The following is a 24,734-nucleotide window of genomic DNA, read 5'->3' as shown; positions in this document are numbered from 1 at the left end:
CTTGTGTACAGCCATAGTAGATATTTGAAAGGCTGCCAGTTGTAAAACATGTTGTCAAGGCGACCCCTGGAGGCGTGACGAGGAGGCACAAAAGACATGTCACGGCCAGATTCACAAGCAGACTCTTTTCTTCTGCTCTTCTGTCACTTGTTTTACGTGCCTTCGTGCTATCAATGGTCTCAGCACTCATTATTTTATTTCGATAGTCGACTGGGAAAGGCTCCAGCGAGCCCGCGACCCTCGCGAGGATAGCTGCTTCAGATCATGTCCGGATGGATCGATTTGTGTGTGTGGGGGGGGGGGGAGGGACAAATATTTGTCGTATCAAAAACATGGGATGAATTTTGAATTTAATGCCGTTTATTAAAAATCGAACTTGTGAAGCAAGTTTAATTATTTCTAAAACCACCAGGGGGAGCAAGGTTCCTCCGCTGCCGGTCAAGTGGGAGCCGCTCCCCCTAATTATCAAACTCGTCCCCCCCTCTACCTCGCCAACACCATCTCTTTTCGAGCCAATTTCTCGCGAGCTCAAAAAGCCATCTTTTTTTTTTTTTTTTAGGTGTCACCCCCCACCTCCTTCCAGCTGGCTGAAAACTGGGAGACGATGATGAAGTCCCTGAAATCTCCCGACTGACGCGCCACACAAATGGAGCTAAAATCATGGCCAGGCTGTAGTGCTTTTTAATTTGTTTTATTTGTACCTTATTTTTATTTGAATGATAACCACCTTGCATCCGAGACGACGGACACTGGCAAAGGAGGATCCGATACCCAATCATCAGCTCTTGTTCTTTCCACCGCTCCTCCTTTTTGTGAGTCAATTCCCGTGACGTAGTTGTTTGCATGTGTGTTTTTTTTTATTTAACGCTACGAGGTCTTCTCCTCCAGAGAGGCCACCATGAGGAGGGATGCTGTGATTGGGATCGTCATCAGCCTGCTGTTGATTCTTCACTCCAGCAAAGGTGAAACTTTGTCATTCTAACCAAACTTTGTATCTGGCGTGTTTTGGATCGTATTTATTTTTTGACTCGATTTTCCACTTTCAGCATACAAAGCAGTTGATGACTCCCTCCAGTCTTCCCTGGTCATGTTCTTGGGGGCCGGCCAGCACTCCGTCCTCAGCCTGTTGCTGCTAGCCATGACCGTGGTCCTGTCGGTCATCATCTACCTGTGGGTCCTCAGGTACATTTGCGTCGGCTGCTGCCAGCCCATCGCCGTCGGGATCGACCCGGAAACTCTGGCCGAGATGTCGTCGGCCCTAGTTTGAGGGACTTTTTTAGTATATGCGTCTCAATAGGTTTTTCTTCAGCCGTGAATTGAAAAGCTGATAAATTAAGGTCCCGCATGCACACACAGTGACTGATTGCAGTCTGGCGAACTTTCTTTTCACTTTGAATAAATTAATTATGAAACGTGCTGCTGCTGAGTCAATGTCGCTGGCATAAATCAATGTTTGTGCATGACAGAAGCGCACAAGGCTGCTGTGGGATGTAAGTAGCACTTAGAAAATGTGCTTATTGTTTGGCCATGAGTAGTAACGCTTTGACCCTGACCAGAGGCGTAGCCAGGAATTTTTCCAGTAGGGGCGCACGCCCACAGGAAAAAAAATCGAACATCACCCACGCCGTCTGCTGATCGCTAAAACAACATCCGGGTCCGGGAGGCAAACGGTGAATGGATAACATCGCGCACATAGAATAGCGCAAGCACATTCGCGCAAGACTGAAAGAAAAAAACGGCATGAAAATGAAGAATAGAAAAAGCTCGATTTTTTTCAACCGGGGCGCAGGGAGTCCTAACCGGGGCGCCGCCCCGGCTTGGCTACGCCTCTGACCCTGACATTGTCGCACTCAGCCTCGCTTGTTATTTGTCACTTTGTTGTCTGTAAATTCACCAATACATAACTTTATATAATAAAAGGCCAAACTACCATTATGAGTTGTTGCTAGGGTAATGTCATTGCGGCCGTTGCCCTCTGGATGTTTGCCATCTGACACAAACACGATTTCGACCTGTTTCGCCGCTGCCGCTCACTGCGGCTGTGAATGCGATGGTTGGTATTCGTTTTGCATTCGTGCATTCCCCGGGAAATCTGCAGGCGCGCATTTCAACTCACGCTCGACGGTGAATCGACACCGGGGATACCGTAGAGATCATTCCTATAGATACAGCGTACAACTATACAAACTTTCTCTGTATTATGTTTTGAAATGTAATCATGTCATATCTATATTGTTTTTCTGACCTTTCAGGTCAGGTTTTTTTTCCCCCTTGAACTGAACCGAATTAAACTGGATGGTGAGTATTTGGTGTGTTTATAAATATATATTATATGACCTTAACCATACCACTGTTGTCCGTGTCCATCATTCAACCTCCGTGTTTTATTAGTTCCAGTCGGTCCACCTAGCCTTTTAGCCCTTTGAGGATTACACTTGTCTTGGGCAAGTCTTATTTGAGTGACACCATCAAGTCTTGGCCCCCGTTGCTATGGGACACGGGTTGCCAGCATCCTTGCAGTTGCCATGGCAATCAGAAGGTTCACCTCTGCGCCGGAAGATGGCGATACACTCCAAGTCCCATAAAATTAGGGGTTGTTGGATTATTTCCTCTGGGTATTTAAATTAAATAAAACACCCACTGTTGTGCGTTATTGTCATCCGAATTTAAAAAATGATTTTACACGTACAAAAAATGTCCATTGTCTGCTCCGGACGTGAGAGTCTCCACAATTGGTACTGCAGTACATCGTGTTCCGTACAATCCGGAGTCAAATGAGGACACGGGGCGTTTGAGGGGCAACTATTCGACGCCGTCTCTAAAATTGTGCGCATCCCGTCATCAAAGAATGACGTGAATGGCGTTTGCTCGGCGATGCAGGACGTTATGCAATGAGGTTTAATAAATAAATACAATATAATGTAAAATAAATCCAATTAAAAAGCTGCACCACTGCAATCACCGTGGACTTCACACTAAGCAAGTAGTCTATGGGACGTTTAAGTGCTGTCGGACAAGTGAAACTTTCCTTTGCCAGACATTTTTATGAATAACAGTCGGACTAATTTTGTCTCATATTTAATAGACTGTATGTTTGCCTTGTAATGTATGCTGGAATTAAATGGCGGCGCTTTTCTAATGTATTGGCAATCACACATTTCTTTCTGTGGTTTATAGCAATTCCGAGTTTATGTTTCGTCCCTGAAGGCATCTCAGTTGTGAGATCAGCTGATTTTTTACGCTGCCATTTTGTCCGGCGGAGACTGAAGCAGCCGTTCACAGGCTTTCCTGCCGCGTCTCAGAACAACCCCACGTCGAGACGCTCCACGTTGCGGGACAGCGATAGTCAATAACGTGGACAGCGCGAAAAGAAAGCCAAGGCGAGCGACGAAGGACCAGCGGTTGTCATTTTTTATAACTTAACCTTTCGGCCGGTTCAACTCTTTTTCCAAGCTAATGTCGGTAGCCTCTTTTTTTCGGCTAACACCCTCCGCCCCTCGCGCCCACTCCCCCCGACTGAGACATCACCTGTCACCGCGTGCCCCCCTTTCCCCCCCCCTCCGTGTGATTTTTACAAGTTCTAGCAATGCCCTTGTCGGTTCTGCGTGACATCTTTTGCCCGAAGAAGAAGTTGACTTGCACTTTTAGAAGCTAACGAGCTAACAAGTTGACGTGGAAGAAGGAGGAACTAAAAAAAGATCTGCAGAGGGCGACTGTTTTTTTTTTTTTTTTTTCTTTTTTTGGAGGTGATTTCACACGGATTGTTCACGTTTCCCCCCCCCCTAAGGTGTCCAGCGTGAAACCATAACATCGTCCGTGCGACATAGCGGTCAGTAAGCTATGTTTATTTATGCCCACAAAGTTATTTCCACTGGTGGCAAATCCCACAGCGGGACTCTCTTTTGGCTGGAGGATCGCAGCGGAAACATGAGCTAACACAGACTAGCTTAGAATAGTGTCGTAGGTTTAGAGAAAGCAGAACATCACCAACACCACCCTTTCAAAAAAAAAAAAAAAAAAAAAAAACCTTTACCGTTGACTTAACAGCGAAGTCACGTTCAAGTATCCCCCCGCCGCCGGGAGTCGACCCACTGATAGGATCGTTGTGCGCCTTTTTTTCTTTCTTTTTTTTTTTTTTGTTTGAGCTGAACCAGTGCAGAAAGGCACAGAAGCAAAGCCGAGGAGACGTCATGTCTGGCCAATCGATCACCGACCGGATCGCTGCAGCTCAGCACAGCATGACCGGATCGGCGATCAGCAAGGCGGTGTGCAAGGCCACCACGCACGAAGTGAGCGGACCCAAGAAGAAACATCTTGACTGTGAGTGCATCTCCTCTTCTAGTCATCATCACAAATCTTCAGCTCTGACGAGGTCGCTGCTTTCCATTCAGAAAGTTGGGAAGTAAATTCCAACCCACACGATGAAAATCCGACTCAGTGTAGGACAACATTAGAGGTCGAGTGTGCTTGCTTCAAGTTGTCACTCTGACTTGAATTATATTGTAAAAGTGACATGACAATCTGATAAGATTTCTCAAAAATGGCAGTTGGTCAAACTGGTTCAACCTGAGTATAGAGTAACAGGAATTTTGAAAATTAAATGATGGGCTCTCAAAGAGGTGAACTCTATGTGGATGGAGGAAAAACGTTTTTTTATCTTATTACCTACAGAAAATCGGGTCAAAAAATACCTTCGAATTGGAATGAAACATTGAAACCTTAACGATGGCAAGTTTCAATTTAAAATATACACCAATAAGTTTGTAGGGACCGAAATTTAAAAGGGTCCATCAGAGATGTCACAAACTTGACTGAAATAGCACAAATTCAACAGGTAATTTGTAGGAGTAAATTGCTTTTATGTGAATTTATTTACCGTAATTTTCGGACTATAAGTCGCGTTTTTTTTCATAGTTTGGGTGGGGGGGCGACTTATACTCAGGAGCGACTTATATACATATATATGGTTTTTTTCACTTTTCTGGGCATTTTATGGCTGGTGCGACTTATACTCCGAAAATTACGGTACAAAGGATTCGAGGTTGTAGAAAATTCCACAAAGATGGCAGCCACTTGTCACATTGATACAAAAAAAGCCATTTAAAATTGACTACTGGGGGGGGGGGGGGGCAGTAAATTTCTGCATGATTTTTGAATTTCCCCAACAACCTGACTTAAAAAAAACACAACAAGCAGCCAAGAACAAAAATACTGTCATAGTTTAACTTCATCAACACAATGCAGAGAAGGGAGAAGTGTTGCAGTGTCAAGTGGAAGTCCTGTCTGAACCTGTCCCGACCTTTGCAGCCCAAACGCCACCTTCAGCTTAATAATTGTCCGCCATTGATTTCTCTGTGAGTGCGACAAACCCTGTGTCAACTGCATTGCCGCTCACGCCAAGTGACGAGAGTCTGGCGAGAAGAAGAAAAAAAACATCCAGATCGATGTCGCCAGTGCGGCCAGGTTGCTCCGTCAAAACTTGCACCTCCTGAGATGTGGTTGCCGGGCCACACTGACAATAAACACCTTGAGCGCAGTGCCCGCCCGCCCGCCCGACGTTGACCTCCGCCAAGCACCGCAGAGCTTTGACGCCGGCACCCCATGGGAGTTATCACGTAGCTGGCGCGTTTAAGGAACTAGTGGCAGGATGTGGTTTTCCTGAAAAGTGGTGAGAGGAAATGAAACAAAGACATTTGCTCACACGGTGCAGCCGTGATGCTTCAGAAAGTTGGAGAAAGCAAATATTTGTGTAGCTTCCATTCACAGAGACAAACATACAACTTTTGTTCCCTGGGCTAAAAAATAAATAAAAATCTGACGGTAAGCTGGGAATGATCTCACTGGCATATTTGCGTCTCCGCCAGAAGCCTTTCAAGAGCAGCAACCGGCAGTAAGTGTGACATTCATTCACCACTTGTGAAAAGAAAGAACAATTTGAAGCCACTTCTCGACACCATTTGGGAAAGTCCACCTCATGTCCCCGGTAGCGGACTGCGTGCTGTATTTGGTTCCCAGGCCTTCACCTGGAAGTTAAAAGTTGTCTTTTGCACTGACCACCCAATCAGACAACTTTCACTGGCCTTTACTGCAACCTGAGTCGACTTAGTGTTTTTTTATGGAGTACCTCAATAATACTGTATTGAATGAGTTGATTGTTTTGGTGAAGAAAAACAAGTACGAAATGAGTTCTTATATTTAATGTTCTTGTTCGGCAGTTTTGTGTCATCCCTGAATGGTCATTTTTATGCAAATTAGCTTTTTGCATTGTATTAAAAAAATAAATACATGTTTGATGTCGTTCCCCGAGTATACGTATAAATGGTTGAATTCACGATTGTCCATCACTTTAACTAATCGCCGGGTGGATGTCAGCGGCAAGTCCCTCCATCACGTGAACTCTATAAAAGTCAACCAGACTCCGGAGGAGGGTGAACTGCATCGGGTCCGTCGTCTGAGGAGCAGCTAAATTGTTGTTGTGAGCCGTGGTTTCGCCATCTCGCAGCGGTTACAGAAGAATTGTGACATTTAAAGTCAAGGCTGGTTTTCCTTCCACCAGCACTCTGTTGTCATGGCAGCAACGTAGGCAGTCGGCTGGCGTTAAATGGACTAAGTTGGCGAGGGAACCTGAATGGGGATCATGGTAGCAATATTGCGGGTTTGTTCACAACATCTTTAACCTTTGCTAGCTTGGATTGTGTGAAAGACATTTTTTAAAGTATTCCAGTCAGTCGTCGCTCCTGGAGATTTTGTCAAGGGAAAGTGGACGACAATGGCTGTCGGCGATCTGTTTGTGTGGCTTGTTTGAGAAAATGAGGCGCAAGGTCCGTTGATCTTTGAAAAACATTTGAACGATTTACCACTCGCAGTTGTTGTTTTACTTTTTAGACCGTAACGTTCATTGACCTCTATTGACCTCTAAGATCCATTTTTGCAGGGATGGCAGGGAATGAGTTCAGCAAGAAAATGAATGAAACATTACTTCTTTAAATACATATTTAAACGTTCGCTCAAATTGCACAGAAACACAATTCTATTAGGTTAATGCTAACATAGCACGTGAAACACAATTTACGAGCTAGGGCAAATTAGCATGGCTATTATGGTGATTATCATCTTTCAAACAACCGTTACTTTGCTTCAGTTTTTTTTTTTTTTTAATCACACAATACATGACTTCCAGGCCATTTTGCATAGATTGCCATCCCTGACAGCAAGCTAGCCCAAAATGATGTCTACTTGAGGTGAGTTGAATGCTATCCAAACAGAGCAGGGCTTGCCCCTCCCTGGCTGCGGACTAAAGATAGGCCCACTTTCGACTCCCGGCCCGGAAAGGAGGCTTCTTGCTGCTCGCTGTGCCAGTTTCAGTCAACTGGAAGTCCAAGCTATTTGGATCGCCTGGTATACATCACACATGCGGGCTTGGCTCTCGCTATGTTTGCAAATATTCCATGGTTCTGTGCGGGTATTTATAGCCGCGTTCCTCTCAGGGTTCAGCTGCTTGTTTCGTTGGCTCGATTCTACCTATGCGCATCTCGTCGGCTGGATGCTGTGACGCACTCCGGTTGATCATACACAGAGATGCCCCGACGCAAGAGGGAGTCTGTATTTATATCTGTGACGAGAACTTGCTTTTTGTTCAAGCCCTCCTGGGTGGAATTAAAACAACAGCGCTCCAACTCATCTATTAATAGGCAAACTTCTGGTGACACCGCCTTACCTTCCTTTCGGCTTCTTTCGTGTTAATTTCATAAATCCCCCCCCTCTCCATCTGTCCGTCGACCTGACTATAAACAAACGTGCTCCCATTTTAACCCTCTTCATCTGTTGTTCCTTTCCGTGAAAAGGAAAAGGCTTCTCTCCTCAAACCTGACATCGAAGCAATTGGATGCAGCAGAAAAATCTGTCGGTGTCTTTGTGTGTGCGGCAAAAAAAAAAAAAAAGACTGCAGTGGGTTTTCTCAGCTTCACAGCGGCCTCACCCTTCTTCACACCACTTCAGTCCTTACTGTCAAGACGACCGGATGAATAAAAGCGCTCCTTTCAGTCTACCCGAGCGATGGGGAGCCGAGTGCCAGGCAAGGTGCAAAGGCTGCCAGGTGTTAATTCTTAGCTCTTCACCCTCCACTGTGCACCCGAGAGAGTATTTGAAGATTCTGCGATTGGACTAGAAATCTCAAAATGGTCTCAGTCATAAGATTGAGGTGAATCTGTTATTCGGGAACTTTGGGAGTACCAGTTAACGCTTGATTCTGAGAGGAGCTGACCCACACACATAAACACGTGTCACTTGGTGCCAGGAAGTCTCTGGTCTATTGTGTCTCAATCAAAGGCCACCAAGGTCAAAGATGAGCGATAACAATGGCCCTCACATCTCGTTAGGAATCGAATCACAATCTCCACCGCATCTCGTCTTAAAATGTACCGCCCAACCTCTCGGCGGTTTATCCCGGTTGCCAGGTCAGAGCAGGATTGGCGTCGGGGAAGGATCTTATTTATGATTATTGAGCTGCTCGCCTCTTTATCCTCCTTATCGCCTTTCCTTTTATGTGCTCACCTTTTTCATTTTGTGTCCGCCGTTCAAGTTCTCCCGTCTTTGTTTTCGACGCACTTGGTCTTGGCGCTTCCTCCCTCGCCATCTCTCTGGCTCAGCTCCGGGATCAGCGGCACCTCGTGCTTTCCACTCGGCCAGCACACGTTGCCTCTTTACATGATCACACTCGTGCGCAAGTTCAAAAAATGTCTCTAAACGATCACTCGATTATTAAAATACAAGCTGATTAATTTGATAATCTGTTTTGGATGAATCGATTAATTTTAACACCTCTAGTATGTGTGTGAATACAAGCACGTAAACAGTGTGTCGTCTTCTTATTCGATTGCATTTTAAACGATTATTGCCAGGCAACTGTGCTCTCGACTGCGCTACAAACAGTATTTACTTATCGCCTTGTCTCACTAATCACAAAATAATTCACACTCTGATTTGGAAAGATATTCTTTTCTAAAAAAAAAAAAAAAAGCGATATTGCTTTTGACGACAATGTACTTTTTTTATGACAGTTAAATCGTGCGATGCTAATTTATATTCCGAGTAGTCCGTTTCAGAGCCATTTGTTACGGACAATGTGACACACGAAACACTCCCGTCATTTAGATTGTGATTCGGCTCTTCTAAATGAGCTGCTAGATACCTCGTTTGTATCGGCTAAATAGCCCGCTAAGGCAGGCGGCGGGAGAGGTGTCATCTTATACAATGCAGACGCTGCCATTACGTGCAAGTGAAGGATACGGGGAGAATGGGCCGAGCCGAGCCGAATGAAGCATGTGGGCGATTATGATGATGAAGTAGCCGGCGGGACGACCCCTCCCCGAGAAGCTCTTTCCGCTGTTGCCAGGTATAGGAACTGGCTGCTCATAAGGAGGCGGAGTCTCCTGGGCCCAAAGGCAATGAAACAAAATGCAGCTATCTGTTCTCACCACATTTCATGATTGATGAGCGTTTCCATCAATTCTGCTGATATGTTCTTTTTTATGTCCTCAAAACATCGCCCCCAGCCTCTATTTATGTGTGTGCAAAACAGTCTGCCTGTTTTTTTTGTTTTTTTCCTCCTGACCTCTTTGTTTGCTGCTGTGGTTGTTGTGCACAGATTTGATCCACTGCACCAATGAGATGAACGTCAACATTCCCCAGTTGGCGGACACGCTGTTCGAGCGCACGGCCAACTCCAGCTGGGTGGTGGTCTTTAAGGCCCTTATCACCACGCACCACATCATGATGTATGGCAACGAGGTAGGACACACACACACGCGCAGCTTAATGACACATTCTCATCATTATTTTTCACTGCATCAATTGGATGACAGATGTATACAAATGCCGCATTTTTGCCACTCAGGGTCAAACATTGTAAATCGACGTAATTCATAGACGGATTAAACAGGAGTGACATCTGAAAGCTTTTTTGAGTCCAACAATTGTATTCCAAGCAGCCTTGGTATGTTTGGAATCACGTTTTGGGGCAGATAAAATCACGTGTTTGACAGTATGTAATTTGAAAGCCCAAGTTGTGGTTTCAGACAAGAATGAAAATAAGATTTTTGGGGGGGGGGGTGTGGTCAATTTTACTCAGTCAGCTTTAACAAAAGAAACCGAACAGTCAAGATGGAAAACATGGCAATCAAAAAGGCCTGCTTTTTTTTTCTCCTCTCGGATCTTTTGACAAGAAGCAAAGTTCCCTTTTGTCGATTATTGCGTCAACGTACTCTAAAAAGCGGAAGAACTTGGTGTGAGATTTTGTTCTTGTTTTGTAATATCAAGCAACCTTTACCTTATGGAGCTCTCTCCGCATTGAAGTTGTTTCAACAGATGCCCCGAATTAGCGGTCCAATCAAATAGCACCCTCGGGTCGGCGCTCAAGTCAAGACTATAAATACCATCCAGAGACACTAGTTCATCGCGTCGTTGTGTTAAATGTTTGCACAAGCTGTTCAAATTCGTGCAACATTTTTCTTCAACCAAAGCGCTGCTAAGTAGGTCAGCGCGGAGCTGCGGGAATTTCTCGACACGTCTTCCCCCAGTGGGTTGCCTTATCTGACTCGTTTCCGTCAGAAGTTTTGACTGACAATAACATTCAGTCGTGTTGAATTTTTGGATGTGCAATCCTTTTTTAATTCAATTATGAGCTGCGCCAACTGCGGCGTAATCGCAAGGAGCGCCGGCAACTTTCAGTCGGTTGCACGTTATCGCCGAGCGTGCATTCATCAGGCCCGTCGGGACGGTTGTGCTGACGCCAGCTCGGGGGCCAGGTGTCCCTCTCCCCCATGGCCACACCAGCCATTTTACATCACAGCTGAAAGAAATCCGGCCGTAAAATTACAAGCCGAGGAATTGGGGTCAATAGACCGCGCAACTCTGGCTTGGCATTGTGTAAAGTCAAGAAGGGTTTTCAATTTTAATTGAAAACATTCGGCTGGCTTTATGTGACCGTGCTGTCAAACACGGAGTGTTAGATTTGATCTTTTCGGGCGACAACTCTGGAGAAATGATGCTTTACTAGAATCTAGTTGTTGTAGCATTGTAAATTTGCTGTCCCCTCTAAATAACTCAACACTCAGCCACTAATATCTAAAGCACAGGTGTCAAACTCAAGGCCCGGGGGCCAGATACGGCCCGCCACATCATTTGATGTGGCCCGCGAAGACAAATTGTGCATCAAATTCGGGTGTCATTACTAGAATTACAAATTGTCTTCACTTTTAATATCTTTTTTTAAACATTTGACCAATTTTTACTTGTATGATTTGAAAACGAGTTATTTGTCAGTTTGTTTTGTAGCTTTTACTGGATATAATATGAGGTGCTCATACATTTATTTGGGTTGACAGTCATAACGGCCCTCGGAAAGAAGCTATGACTACAATGCGGCCTACTACAATTTAAAATGTTATTTAAATTCTAATAATTGTAAATATTATATAATATAACATTTATATAAGTTATATTATATATCATAAATATTGTAAATTATAATGAAATACTGTCTCGGTTTCACTGTACGTACATAAAAGACAAAACGGATTGAAATTGGGGAGGGCTTAGCCGAGGCTTGTCGTCGAGCCATATCAGCGTGCGCCTTTGTGCAGAAAAGGATCAAAAACAGTCCAGCAGGAAGTTCCAAACAATGACTGTGAGAGCTCATTTCCACTCAATCAGTTCCAGCCCATGTTCTGCTGGAGGGAACCGCTCGCCACCATAATAGAAACACAAATGAATGGGAGCTCACATTTAGCACTTGGCTTCATGAAAGGAGAAAGAACTATAATTGACCTTTTCTACATTTTTTTTCTGCTTTGTTTCTTTATTGACTTTAATTCTATTTAAGGTCAAACTCGGGCTCTCATTTTGCCTTTTGTAACAGTCATTGTTTTTGTCTGGAAAATGAAGCCTCTACAGCCGTGACCTTTTCGACTGGAAAATGATCCACTCGAAAAGGCACTCGCCGTTTTCACGATAGGAGGATGCGTTATTCAGTCAGTCCGATACAGATAAAGTCAATCCTGACACGAGACAGCTAACCGATTGCTTTTTGACGGACAATGTAGCCACGCTCGCACGCGTATATTCTTTATCCTCTTCCAGCATCTTCGTCAGCCTGTAGTAAAAATCTCATTGCGGTATGTTTTTATAAAGTGCCTCATTATAGCATGCCGGGTTTCCTTTTACAGAGAACAAAAATAGAACTCATTTCTCAAGGTGCCACCGCTGTAGAAAAGATTTCTGAAAGGAAATGAGCTTTTGTACCAAATATGAGCTCTGCCTGTCTTAAGGTCATCCATCAGCTGCGATGCCTTCACTGACATCACAATCAACTCCGATCAAACGCCCACAGTTGATTAGAGTTGTGTTTATCTATCCCGAGATATCATTTTGAAGGCAAAAAAAAAAATCTGGCTTGCATACTTGCTCGCATTTCTGCCAGCGCCAACCAGCTCATGCGGTTCCAGCCAAACTGTTTCAATTTTAAATCATGTTTATCGTGAGGCTGTGGTGGCTTAATGAAATTCCCAATGCATACTCCCACTGCAGTATTTGCGGCGGGTCTCCGGGACTGTTTAATGTTCCGTGAAATGATGGCGTTTCCCCTCCCCGGAATGCGTCTGGTCATCTATTACAACAAGCCTTTCTTGCGGAATGCAGTCGGGAGCATTCTTTTGTCTTCACCTTTCTTTCCGGTTTAAGTCCTGTAATTAGCTCGACCTCTGCCAGCGCGCCGCGTAATTGAACCTGACATATTAACTGCTTTGCTTCATCTCGTCTCCTTTAACAACAACCAAACTATCAAAGTGAATTTTTCGGAGCAGTTACCTCACAGTATTTGTTTAAACTAAGATTTTTTGGGGGGAAAGTCTCGCCGTGACGCGATGAGGGGAAGAAAAACATTTTGAGTTGAATATTTTAAAGCTACTTGGCAAATGTGTATCCAGCACATTCACATTCACATTAGAGTAGCAACATTTTGCGCTTTAAACTGCCAGAATAAATCTGATGCATATTGTCCGCTATGAAAACAGTTTCTATCCTCGCATGAATGCCGTTTCTCGCCTCAAAGCCTTAGTGTGCAGGCAACCCCCTAAAAAAAGGAAAAAGAAACCAATGAATGCCTCTTTAAGCAGTTCCAACGCCTCTGGAAACGATTTCAATCCAACACGTACGTCTGGAAGCAAACGCGTTTGTCGACGCGGCCAAAACGGGTATCGGCAAAGTGGCAAAGCTCCCGAATATTTTAAGTGGGTTCGATGGAGATGGTGAAATGTGGAGCTCCACTGACGCGTGCATTCACAAATACAGATGTGATGACAGTGGAAGAGGAGTTGAGAAATTCACTTGGTTGCGTTTGAGTAATTTCCCTTTTTACTATTATTAGCTCAAGAATACGCAAACATAGATTGAAACAAATAAAAATCAAAATATTATTTGAATAGAAAATGAATGAAAACTATTTAGCTTCCTGCTTCAAACGTTTTTTTTAAAAAATATTTATCCTGCATCAAATGTCTTTGTCAGCTTATTATTTTTATTTTATTAATACTATTTTTGTCCTTTTCAGCGTTTCATCCAGTACCTGGCCTCCAGAAACACCTTGTTTAACCTCACCAACTTCCTGGATAAGGGAGCCCTGCAAGGTAAGTTTCCGCTCGCGTCATCGCTAATGAATGAAAATCATTCAAGCAGCCCACTTAGTATGTTTTCCTCGCTCGCTTCCCTCCCAGGTTACGACATGTCGACCTTCATTCGAAGATACAGCCGTTACCTGAACGAGAAGGCCATGTCCTACAGACTCGTGGCTGTGGACTTCACCAAGATGAAGAGAGGGTAGACCATGCAAAATGACCTGAGCTCATTATCGTTCAAGTCAACGTCGAAGCGCACTTTAGTGTGCCATGAAAAAGCCCGCCGGGATATTTTCTAACAACCAGCCACTCGGAGCAGATAATTTGACAGCTCAAGCATGTCGTTAAGAACGACGCGTTCAATTTCACATTCATTTTCCACTATCCGGTGACTTTATGTGAATACCGTAATCACGTCAACGTGAGCTACTGTAGTTCTTCTGCTTCAATAGCGGCATCATTTCTTTTTCTGAATTTCAAATGAGCTCTCAGTTGCAAAGCACGCATGGCTGGGCGGATGCTCATTATGTATTCATTGTGCGAGGTTTTTCCTAATTTGCACCCAAACGTTTGTCTTTTGTGCAGGACCGACGGTGTGATGCGGACCATGAACACGGAAAAGCTGATTAAGACGCTGCCTATAATTCAGAACCAACTGGACGCTCTGTTGGATTTCCAGGTATGTGTGTACGTGTGAGAGAGGTGATATTCTCCCACCCTCCCCTTTTTTTTTTTTTTTTGTTTGCGCAGGCCAACCCAAACGAACTGACTAACGGCGTGATCAACTCTGCCTTCATGCTGCTCTTTAAAGACTCCATCAGGCTGTTTGCCGCTTACAACGAAGGGGTCATCAACCTTTGGGTACCCGCACTCACCTTGACTTAAGTGCTCTCATGATCGAAGACACCAGCGCGGTAGATCAGAGGTGTCGGCGTGTGCGTAGCGCCGGTTGCCATGGCAGCGGCATAGGTTTCAAAACGCATTGAGTGCTTCTCATCTTTTTTTTTTTTTTTTTTTTTCCCCTGGCTGCCTCTCTCCCCTTTCCTTTCTGTCTGCTGCTGCAGAGAAATACTTTGACATGAAGAAGAACCAGTGTAAAGACGCTCTGGATATCTACAAGAAGTTTCTCTACCGGATGACCAAGCTGTCAGAGTTCCTCAAAGTCGCTGAGGTATGCGCAAACACACTCGGCGTCTGGCTTTTAATGTCCCCCTCTGTGCCTTATCCTGACAAAGATGGATGCCCTCACGGCCCTCTGTCGCCCAATTCCCGCGAATCATCCCTCTTGTTTTTCCGCCTCGCCTTTGTTCCCCAAACAGACGTGAAACCGAGCGAGTCAGCGGCCATAACGTCCGACCCCGCTCCAACGAATCCCGTAGTCGAAATAATCAAGGAGTCTCCTGAATAAACTTTTTTTTTTTCTTTCCCCACGGCTCATTAAAAAAGATGATGCAAAAGGAACTCTGGTTACATATTTAAATTTGAGGAAACGGATGATTTGTTCCAAGTTGCAAATGTCTCCAGGCAAATTGATATTTTCCGGATGAACGCCGTTCGTCAACTTGCTTATTACTTCAGGGAGGTTCACATCTTGAAAATGAAAACTTCAAAGCGACCAAATATGTTTTGGCCGGTGATAAACGCAGCGATTGTTTTGGGATGTCGGCTGCAGATGATTCCAAAAATGACAAACGGATCAGTCCAATTGTTGTTCCTTGTTAATGCTTGACCTAAATGAGAGCTCAGTTTTTACTTTTCTAGATGTAAGAGCTGCTTTGGAGGCTGCACCCAAGTGATGTCGAAGCCCCGATGGTGACTTCTTTAAGAGTTCTTGACTTCGTCCTTTTTTTTTTTTATATATATATCTGTGTCTTAAGAGTCCACATATCTGTCCGAGCCGCTGCCGATGGATTTGCTGTCGGTGTCCCTTTCTTTTTTTATTTTCCTATCAATGTGTGATCACAAGACGATTCATCACATGCCATCCTCCACCTCGCATTGGCCATCCGTCACCGATCAACCGCTCAGTGTGCCGTCACAAATTCTTGATTTGTTGATTTCTGCGGTCTTTTTTTTTTTATTTTTATTTTTTTTTTAGCGCATGAAAAACAATTTTTCTCACATGGACCCCGCCCCCCTTTTTCCTCCATTCCCCTCACCCCCCCCACCTTGCTCCCTATCTTTTTTTGTTTGTTTTCTACGACAGGAAGTTGGAATAGATCAGGGTGACATCCCCGATCTCTCGCAGGTCAGTGTACATCTCACCTCCTTTCCTTTTCTTCTCCGCTGCCACCTCTCTTTCTCCCTTTTCTGTCCCAACACTCACGTTTCCATTCATGGACTCGCCTCATTCAACTTACCTGTCAATTTCCACACTCACCAAAAATCTCTCCTGTTCACGCTCCACTCACTTCTTATTATTTGGCATTACCAACACTCATGCCGGTTTTGTTGTTGGGAGAAAGGCTAGCTCCCACTTTTTTTTTTTTTCTTTCTAATAGATCCGGTAGCAGGCATAGCTCGGCCGGAACACTGCACCATCAGCAACTGCAGATTGTTCCGACGTGCAATCATAAAAAGCCTTAAAGCATCTTACCTTGTGTATATTAGCCGCACCAATGAACCGAAAAGACATCGATTGCTGTTTCCTGGTCAATGTTGCTGTCAGGCTTCAGCTTTGGGGTTGATTTTAACTACAATAGCCGAGTACCGATGCCAGCTTTATTTTACGGCGTGACTCGTCGAGACGGCCGATACCAAGCACCGATACTTGAGGCAAACGAACGCTGACGTTAAGTCCTCCTCGGCATTAGTTGGCGCTACACTGCAGTGGTTTGCGACTCATCATCTGCTCTAGAAACAAAAGTCTTTGTTCACTAGGTTGTGTTAAATGATATTTTAGATGTGAAAAGTGGTGAATACTCACGCAGGTATCAATCTGGTGGAAAAGAGTGGTATCAAACATCCATAATTTTAACACCTGATAGGGCCAAAGTAACACAAATTCACCCCGCCCCCTCCAAAAAAAAAAAAACAATTCAGGTCTAACAAAACTCATCAGAAGTGTCTGTGACAAATTGTGTTTTTTTTTTTTCTTCTTTTCATCTCCTGTGTCGCAGAAAACAAAAGGATCATACATTGTAGGTGGTGGCTTGCATACCGCGTTACTTCTTCCTTCCCACCCGTTTCGACACTCCTGCACGCAAGACCGTCTTTTCTCAAAACGTGTGATGTGACACGCGCCGCCGCATGCACACGCACACACACACACACCTGGCCGGGCTGGCTCGCTGCCTTGCTTACGATATGCGCCTGGCCGACCCGTGCAGATTGCTTTTGGCCTTCTCCGCCGCCACGAGCGAAAGGCCAAGAAACTTCATGAATAGCAAATGAGAATTCACCACGTCTTCATCTGCATGACTTTCCCTCCGCCAGGTTTCATCGGAATTCACTCCCTCTCTCGTCGCGACCAGGCGAGACATCTCTGGAGAGTCGCTTTTAATCGTGACCCGAGATTTCCCGTGTAATCGTTATTATGCAGGCGATCAAAAAGATGAGTGGCAAACAAGACGAAGCAAATCATGAATGTTTAAACGCAACACGCACCTTACCAATTGCCAACGCAACTCGGCCAATATTGACTCGGCTTACAAGGTCCTCTTCTACTGTCTGGAGCTCCCAAGACAAAAATACTTCCAGATGTGTGTGCTTGCGCGCATTCTTGCGGACGGTGACGTTGTCATATTTTCACTACCGAGGAAATTGCTCTCTTCGGCGTGCTGCCCCCCCCCTCCCAAAAAAAAAATTGAAACCTGAACCGCATGAACCCTCTTCTTTACCTGTTTTCTCGCTTGTTGTTTGAAAGCTTTGTAATGCTACTCTGCTCATCGAGTCAGTTTGCTGCATGTTGCCATGGCTACCTTTTACTGCCTAATGCCCTCCGTAACCTTCCTGTGAGACATCCGAGGCCCAAAAAAAGTTGTTTATTGTCCTAAGTGCCCCCACGTTGTTGTGTCTCAAGGCCCCTAGCAGCCTCCTGGAGGCCCTGGAGCAGCACCTGGCCTCCCTGGAGGGCAAGAAGACCAAGGAGCTGAATGCAGACACCAGGTGAGGATTCTGAAGATGACAGCGGATCATCATCTGAGCTCCATTTTGTGCGACTTTCGTCTCGCAGAGCGTCCACCCTGTCCAGCGCCGTCTCGTGTCTGGCCTCCACCGACATGTCCTTCTCCCGTATGGATGAGAAGGAGAAGCAGCTGGCTCTGGAGGAGGAGCAGGCCAGACTACAAGCTCTTAAGGTAACTCGCTTTGGAGAAGTGTTTTTTTTTTTCCTTTGGGTTTAATTGGAAAAGTTTAATTGGAGTTCCTGAAGCCATTGTAGCCTTCTGCGTTTATTCCTTACCGCACGGTTGGGATGTAAATGAAGAGGTCTCCCGCTTGGCTGAGGCAGATATATATATATATTTTTAAAGTCACTTTCCTGTCATGTGTGAGCAAGTGCTCTCATCTCAACTTTAGAAATAAAATCCTGCTTCCTTTGAGAGTTGGGATGGAGCTGGAAGTCAATGAAATATTCTCTTGCATTGAAGAAGAAAAAAAATGTCAGGACAATAAAAAATGCAGACGTTATTCTAAGACATCGTAAAAGAGGAAATACAAGCTGTCAAAAAAAATGTCATCCAATGTAAATGTAAGGAACGTGTGTGAGAGTGAGCCTGAGGAAGCAATCATGTTCCCAGCATGCTCTTTTCTTATTTCAGTCATGTAACGTTTGCTCATCTTAATTCCGCAGCAGAGGACATGGACTGCTTATTAATCTGCATCGATTCGGCTCAGCTGGCCTTTATTACACTATTGATGTGTCCTTGGTGCCAACCTTAAAAGTTGCAGAATTTATTTAAAGCGTCACTGCTTAAATGTTGCCGATATGCCTCCCCCCCCCCTCCCAGGATCAGCGTCTGAAAGAGATCAGCTTGCAAACTCCGCCCTCTGCCTCCCCCAGCAACCAATCGATAGGCAGCGCTCACAACAACAACAACCACATCGCGCCGACGCCGGAGTTTTTTGGCTCCACGCTCTCGACCAACAGGTGCGACAGAACGTGCCAAATAGACAAGTAGTGCTTTGGCATCATTGGTATATCAAGGATCTAGCACGTTTGAAAGTGACTCGTTACTGTCATTTAATTACGACCCTGAAGTCGTACGTTTCTCTGTGAAGTCATCTGACGACGATTCCTCTTACAGAAACTGTCACTTACAATTCGCGAGATAATACCGAAAGTGAGTGACCTGAATCGGAATCATATTTTTCAATTACGGTCCATATATGTCCGTAAGCAGTAACTAAAGTAATCTCACTACAAATTAAGTAATCAGTCAATTTAAAAGTAAGCAGTAAAGTTACTTAGCACCTTTTCAAGGCAACACAGCAAGGAACAATGTTGAAGTGAGTTGAGGAGCTCTGTAGCGCCACCTTGTGGCATCTTGCGGTATCGCCATCCTGACGCGAGTTGTGACCCAAGGAGCGAAATCACTTTATATGGACGCTGGGCTTTGAATTTTCTCCTTATCTGTGACAACTTTGAAGTTTTTAGCCGCGGCTTTCGCAACTAATTATTAACGTCAGATTGTAATCTGGGGCCCTTTTAGTTTACGTATCTTGATCTTTTTGGCCGCGCCTCACCCCACACCCCTTTTCCATTCATCGTTCCGTTATACCGGCCTCTATTTTTAATCGTCCTTTCGTCCAATTTCCTTATCAGTAGCCCGCCTAACACCGTCTTATTTTCTCACGACTTTCTTCTTTCCCGCCGACTCAGTGTGCCCAACCTGAACAGCGACTTGTTTGATCTCCAGCCAGCCTTCATCCCCGCCGTGCAGTGCGCGCCTTCCATCTCCTCTGCCAACAGTGCCTGGGGAGGTGCGACACACACACACATATACACACACACACACGAAGATATGTTCAGAGGAACTGCTTCAGACAGATAAGCAAGTACGAGTGGTTCCATCTATCCACATGTTCATCGCTATCACCACGCGCCCGCCATTTTGCCATCTTTTGTCTCGTTTGACCCCCCCCCCCCCCCCCCCCCCCCCCCCCCCGGCTCCGCTACGTTCACACAAGTAGCTTTACCGTCAGCGTCGACTCTGAAATGTCTTCATATATATGTCTGTTGACCTTTACGCAATGCGAGCTTCACGAAGCTCCCGCTCAATTCTCCGAAAGGTTAGCTGTAACGAGGAGCTCGCTCGACTATCTGGTTGAGTAATGAGAGGGGGCCCCTTAAGCCCCCACCCCCCAAAGAAAATTCTTCTGTTGACAATTAGTGGCCGACTCCTATGATGCGTGTGTCCACGTGTTCCCAAACGAGAGCAGCACCTTTAATAACGGACCTACATCCCTCAGGACTGGAGAGCCAGCCACACAACGCCCCCGCCGCCATGACTGTAGATTTCGATGCCGTGTTCGGGAATAAGGCGGCGCCCGCTAACGACGGAACACAGCCAGCAGCCGGTAACGTCTTGTACTGGACGACTAAAACCTTTTTTTTTTTTTGGCTTTGCGGGCAGCGCCAAAGTGGCTTTTGATTAACACTCGTTCTTGCAACTTGTGGCTGCTGTTCGGCAGTGGGCGGGGCTTTGTTACCTTTCCTTCTTGCCTTTTTCATCACTACTTGAACATTTGCGTGCTCAAAATGCAGATAAGGCAATTGATATACGGGGCTTTGATTTTTTTTTTTTCTTTTTTTTCCCCCTACTCTACACTTGCTCAACAACATCTCCTTCCTGTTCACTTGCAATCAGGCTGCAATTATTTTCTAGTGCATCTTCTCTCTGACAGCTCTCATCCATCAACATCACGAACGGGAAGTTGGCTTTGCATTTAGCAGACAGCTGTTTCACACCAGCCACTGATGCGTGTGACACTCAATGTGTCCCCTTTTTTTTTTTCCCCCTAACATGTGGAACCAAAATTATAAAGGGGATTGGAAAATGTCGCTCCCAATTTTAAAACCCTCGAACCTTTTCACATATTTTGTCTAAGGTTGTGTCCCCCTTCCCAATATTGAAGTTGCAATTTTATTTATTTTTTATTCATTGGTCTCGATATTTAGCACCCACAATTCTATACCACAACCTTGTATTCCTTAAATACATGTAAAATATATGGATCAATCAGGTCCTACTCTTAAAGGTTAGGTTTACGCTACAATAAAACCAAGATGGAAAAACGATTTTCAAGTTGCCGTGTTGATTTTGAATGGGCTTCATTGTTCCTCCCTCCTTGTGATTCTTGTGTTGTGCTGCTCTTTACCTTCTCCCTCCACTTAAGCAATGCATGAAGAAGAAAAAGAAAAAAACGCCTTTCTGACTGCCAACACATCTGCTTGACTGGCCGCATCTCACCACAGTCTTTTTTTTTTTTTTTTCTCTTCGCTGTGTGCCTCTTTGTGTCCCCGTGTATCTGCAGGTATCTGCCTCCCCGCTTTGTCTCCATTTTATTCCGCCCGTTGCTTGAACAGCAGCCTTCAATTTGCCCGCCCCGTCACACTTTGCAAAGAATCACCCAGGCAACTCGCTTCCATCTGCTCTTCTCCTTGATTTTCTTTTTTTTTTCTTTTTTCCAGCGTGTACTCTACACGTCACGTCCTCTGAAAGCTGTCTTTTGTTCTCCCCGTGTTTGCTATTCCAATAGAAGACGCCGTGTTCCATTACTGCCCTCTGCGCTATTTGATCTTCTGTGAGGGATTTTTCAGGGTTTTTTTTTTTTTTCCCCCCCCCTGTCTCCTCCACACTCATAATTCAGTTGTATTGAGCAGATTTCACTGAGACGGTACCAGAGTTTTTTTTTTTTTTTATCTCCTCTACAAGAAGACAAATTTGACATTGTGAGAATTACAAACTACATCAAACTACTGTTTATCATGGGGGACGTGTTGCAAGATGACATTGTTGTAGTTTTACACATTTCCCCCCCCCCCACATATGTGCCCCTCCTCCCTGGCTTCCATCTGCACGTCTAGCAGGAAAAGCGTGCGCTCGATGTCTTGTGTCAGCACGGCTGTCAGAGCGACAAAGCACTTCCTAACTAAATATGATCCCTTCCTTTCTTTTTCTGCACCCTCTACGTTTCACGAGGTCAGCGTGGTCATCCCTCAGCCTGTTGTGGCATTTTCCACATTCATTTTAGCCTTGTTGTCCCTTCGCCGCGCTATCGTCACGACGCCTTCTGGGTTGTGGCGGCGCCGGCCGGGCGCTATTACTGACTCATTAGCTGGAATGAATGCTGACATGGGAAGTCGTTAACCCGGCCACCTACGCTCACGCGCCATCACGCCAAATTGCTTGCTGCCATTTGCGCCCGCCGGCGACACATTGACAAAATCACTATTAGTCCACCCTCACAAATACGCTAACAATTTTCAGTGCGTGCCCTCCAGCTTTGGAACTGGAGTTTTGGTGCTACTTCCAGATCTGATCAACTTCTCTGAAACATTTTTTTTGTTTCTCCTAACATCCTTTTCAACGACGGTTTGTCTCGACCCCAGTAGGTTTTGACACCTTGGGAGATCTGCTGAAGCCGACGGTTCCCGTACACGCAGCCCATTCTCTCCCGCCTCAAGTGGTCTTCCAGTCTGGAGGAAAGCTGCTGGCCACTGACCTGGACTCCTCCCTGGCCAACCTTGTAGGCAGTGAGTCCAACCCGCGCTCCGTGACAAGTCGCTATCTGCTCAGTCGTTGGTGTTAATCTGAGTCTTCTTCTTTTGCTCAGATCTACAGTTTGGTGGAACTCCATCGAAGAAGTAAGTCTGGTACATTCAACCTAAACATGTAGCTGAACACCTAACTCCTGCTGCACCTCCAGGTCGGAGATGCAGTGGAACCAGCAGGGGGAGAAGAAACTGACGGGAGGGCAAAACTGGCAGAACAAGACCATGTCTACCACCCAGTGGAGCCCGGCCCCCATGGTCCCGCCACCCATGCCTGTGCAACACGTGGTAAGTAAGACGCATGAAGCGTGCTCACGTGAGGACAATCGTCACGAACCATGTTTGTCATCCTTTTTTTTTTTTTTTTCCCTCTTGAGTCAGCATTTCCCACCAAGCACTTCTTCCGGCTGTTTTGCAGCAGCATCCCCTCGTCTTCCTTTCCCTCCTTTGCTTGTTTCGCATTCATCACGGCTCAGTTTTGCTTTGTCATCTGCTTGCGATGATTTTTTTTTTCATCATCCACTTTTTGACCCTTCACTTATTTCTCTCTGGTTCTCATCCGCTTACCTTTCAGTCCCCCCCCCCCCGCCCCCTCACTCCTTGTCCCTCCCGCTTTCTGTTTATCCGTCTACTCATCTTGCTGTCTTTTGTCTCTTTTTCCTGTTGCATCCTGTCGCAGAACGGAATGTTCTATGCTAGTTATGTAAGTACATCGCCACGACGTCTCCTTTTCTTATGCTGTCGATCTGTCCTGACACTGGAAGGCAAATGATCAGGCATCCCTTACTTACCTGTTGCCTCCGCCATGTTGGAGCATCAATTGCCACTTTTGCTGAGCCCGGGGGGGGTTCCGCGTCCGCCTCGGGAGCACGCAGGGCAAGGCTTAACTGTAATTCGTCCCACTGCGTATGCACTTCACCCGCATTAAAGATTTGCTCCTTATGCGTTCACTCGACTGGGAATTACTTTTATTGCTTCCCGTGCAAACAAGTCATACTACAGACTCAGGCAGCAATTTTTCCGCGCACTAAAGCTCATAAACGGCGTTAAATTCTCGGAGGTGCTCTGGTATGTTGTCATCGGCCTCGATTTTTTTATTTATTTTTTTTCCCCCCTCCTCGAGCAGTTCTGATTCATTTCCCATTCCCTTCAAGGCTCCTGCTCCCGTGGCTTTCCCCATGACGACACCGCAAGTGCCTGTGTATGGAATGGTGAGAGCAAAGAGTTTATGGGTTTTTTCGACAGATTGACAATTTGTGACTATTATCTTTGTGTAGGTCCCCCCCCAGATGGGTCAGGTGGGCGGGGTACCAGTTATGGCTCCTCAGCAGATGATGTACAACCAGCCTGTCCTCAGACCCACCAACCCCTTTGCAGCCATGCCTGGCGCCCAGGTGAGATTGCAAAATGTTCTACCGCAGAGAGGGGGGAAAAAAAAGTCAATTCACATTTTCGTAAGGAATTTGGGGTGTAAGTTATTGCGCATTTTGTTTTCTTGCTGTCACTTTATCCCGGCAATTTTTCTGTCTTTATTCAGATGCAGTTTATGTGATCACGTGACGGGCGGGGGGGGGGGGGGGGGGTGAGTCGTGTGCCAAAAGCGACAGACACAAAGAAGACGACACACACACACACACAAGAGGAACGATTATTTGATTAAGCTAAAAGGACAAAGACTGAGACGCAACCGATGCCCCCCCCCCGAAACAAGTTGATGAGGCTGCTGTTGTCTGAAGTGTTTGTGTGTGTGTGAGTGTGTGCGCGTGCAAGGGTAGCTGCATTGCTGGATGTTTGAAGCTGCGAGAGACGAGAGTGCCAGATTGGCAATGATACGGAGAATGCATGTGACTGAAGTGAGGGTCTCTGCTGCCACATTAGCTTTATTTCATACTGGTGCTATTTTGTCCCCTTTTGGCTACGTCTGCCTGCAACTGTGTGTGTGTGAGTGCGTGTGTGAGTTGAGCGTGCGCAGCTGCTTCAGACAAGCATCCTCTTCTGAAACTGCTCCCTCATGCCCATTTGTGATTGTGGTCTTTTTTTTTTTTCCTTCATATTCAAGCCACCCTCCCAGACACAAACCCCGAGTTGTGTTAGCATGCTAGCATGGCGGGCAATCGAATCCATCTTCATGCGTGCCTGAGCAATTTTAAGAAATTCCCTCATCGATGATTTAACAAGATAGGAATCAGTACGAAACTTTTGGAAGCTCTCTAAAGGCTCTTGTAGTCCGCTAAATTGTCCGACAAGTGACAGCGCGCTAGTAGGACATCAAATAAATGTTGAAATGACCTGCTCGCGTATTGCTCGCAGCTAGTTCCCTTTTGTCTCTTGACATTTATTTTAGTCGC

General features: G+C 45.5%; 1 protein-coding gene across 1 annotated transcript; it reads left to right on the top strand.

The window, feature by feature from the left end:
- The first annotated feature begins 3,240 nt into the window (after positions 1-3,240).
- Positions 3,241-24,675, top strand: si:ch211-200p22.4 (phosphatidylinositol-binding clathrin assembly protein). The gene is made up of 20 exons (XM_037260527.1): positions 3,241-4,320; positions 9,647-9,789; positions 13,607-13,682; positions 13,770-13,872; positions 14,256-14,349; positions 14,421-14,531; positions 14,737-14,841; positions 15,877-15,918; positions 17,692-17,777; positions 17,845-17,968; positions 18,620-18,759; positions 19,492-19,592; positions 20,082-20,189; positions 22,228-22,368; positions 22,449-22,479; positions 22,542-22,674; positions 23,066-23,089; positions 23,541-23,597; positions 23,664-23,780; positions 23,924-24,675. Exons 1-20 carry the CDS (start codon positions 4,191-4,193, stop codon positions 23,936-23,938), a joined length of 1,881 nt encoding a protein of 626 aa, XP_037116422.1. The 5' UTR covers positions 3,241-4,190; the 3' UTR covers positions 23,939-24,675.
- The last annotated feature ends 59 nt before the right edge of the window (positions 24,676-24,734 follow it).

The sequence above is a fragment of the Syngnathus acus genome, chromosome 10 (genome assembly GCF_901709675.1).
Source record: "Syngnathus acus chromosome 10, fSynAcu1.2, whole genome shotgun sequence".
NCBI lineage: Eukaryota > Metazoa > Chordata > Actinopteri > Syngnathiformes > Syngnathidae > Syngnathus > Syngnathus acus.
The sequence above is the reverse complement of the archived record's forward strand: the minus strand, read 5'-3'. Positions and strand labels throughout refer to the sequence as shown.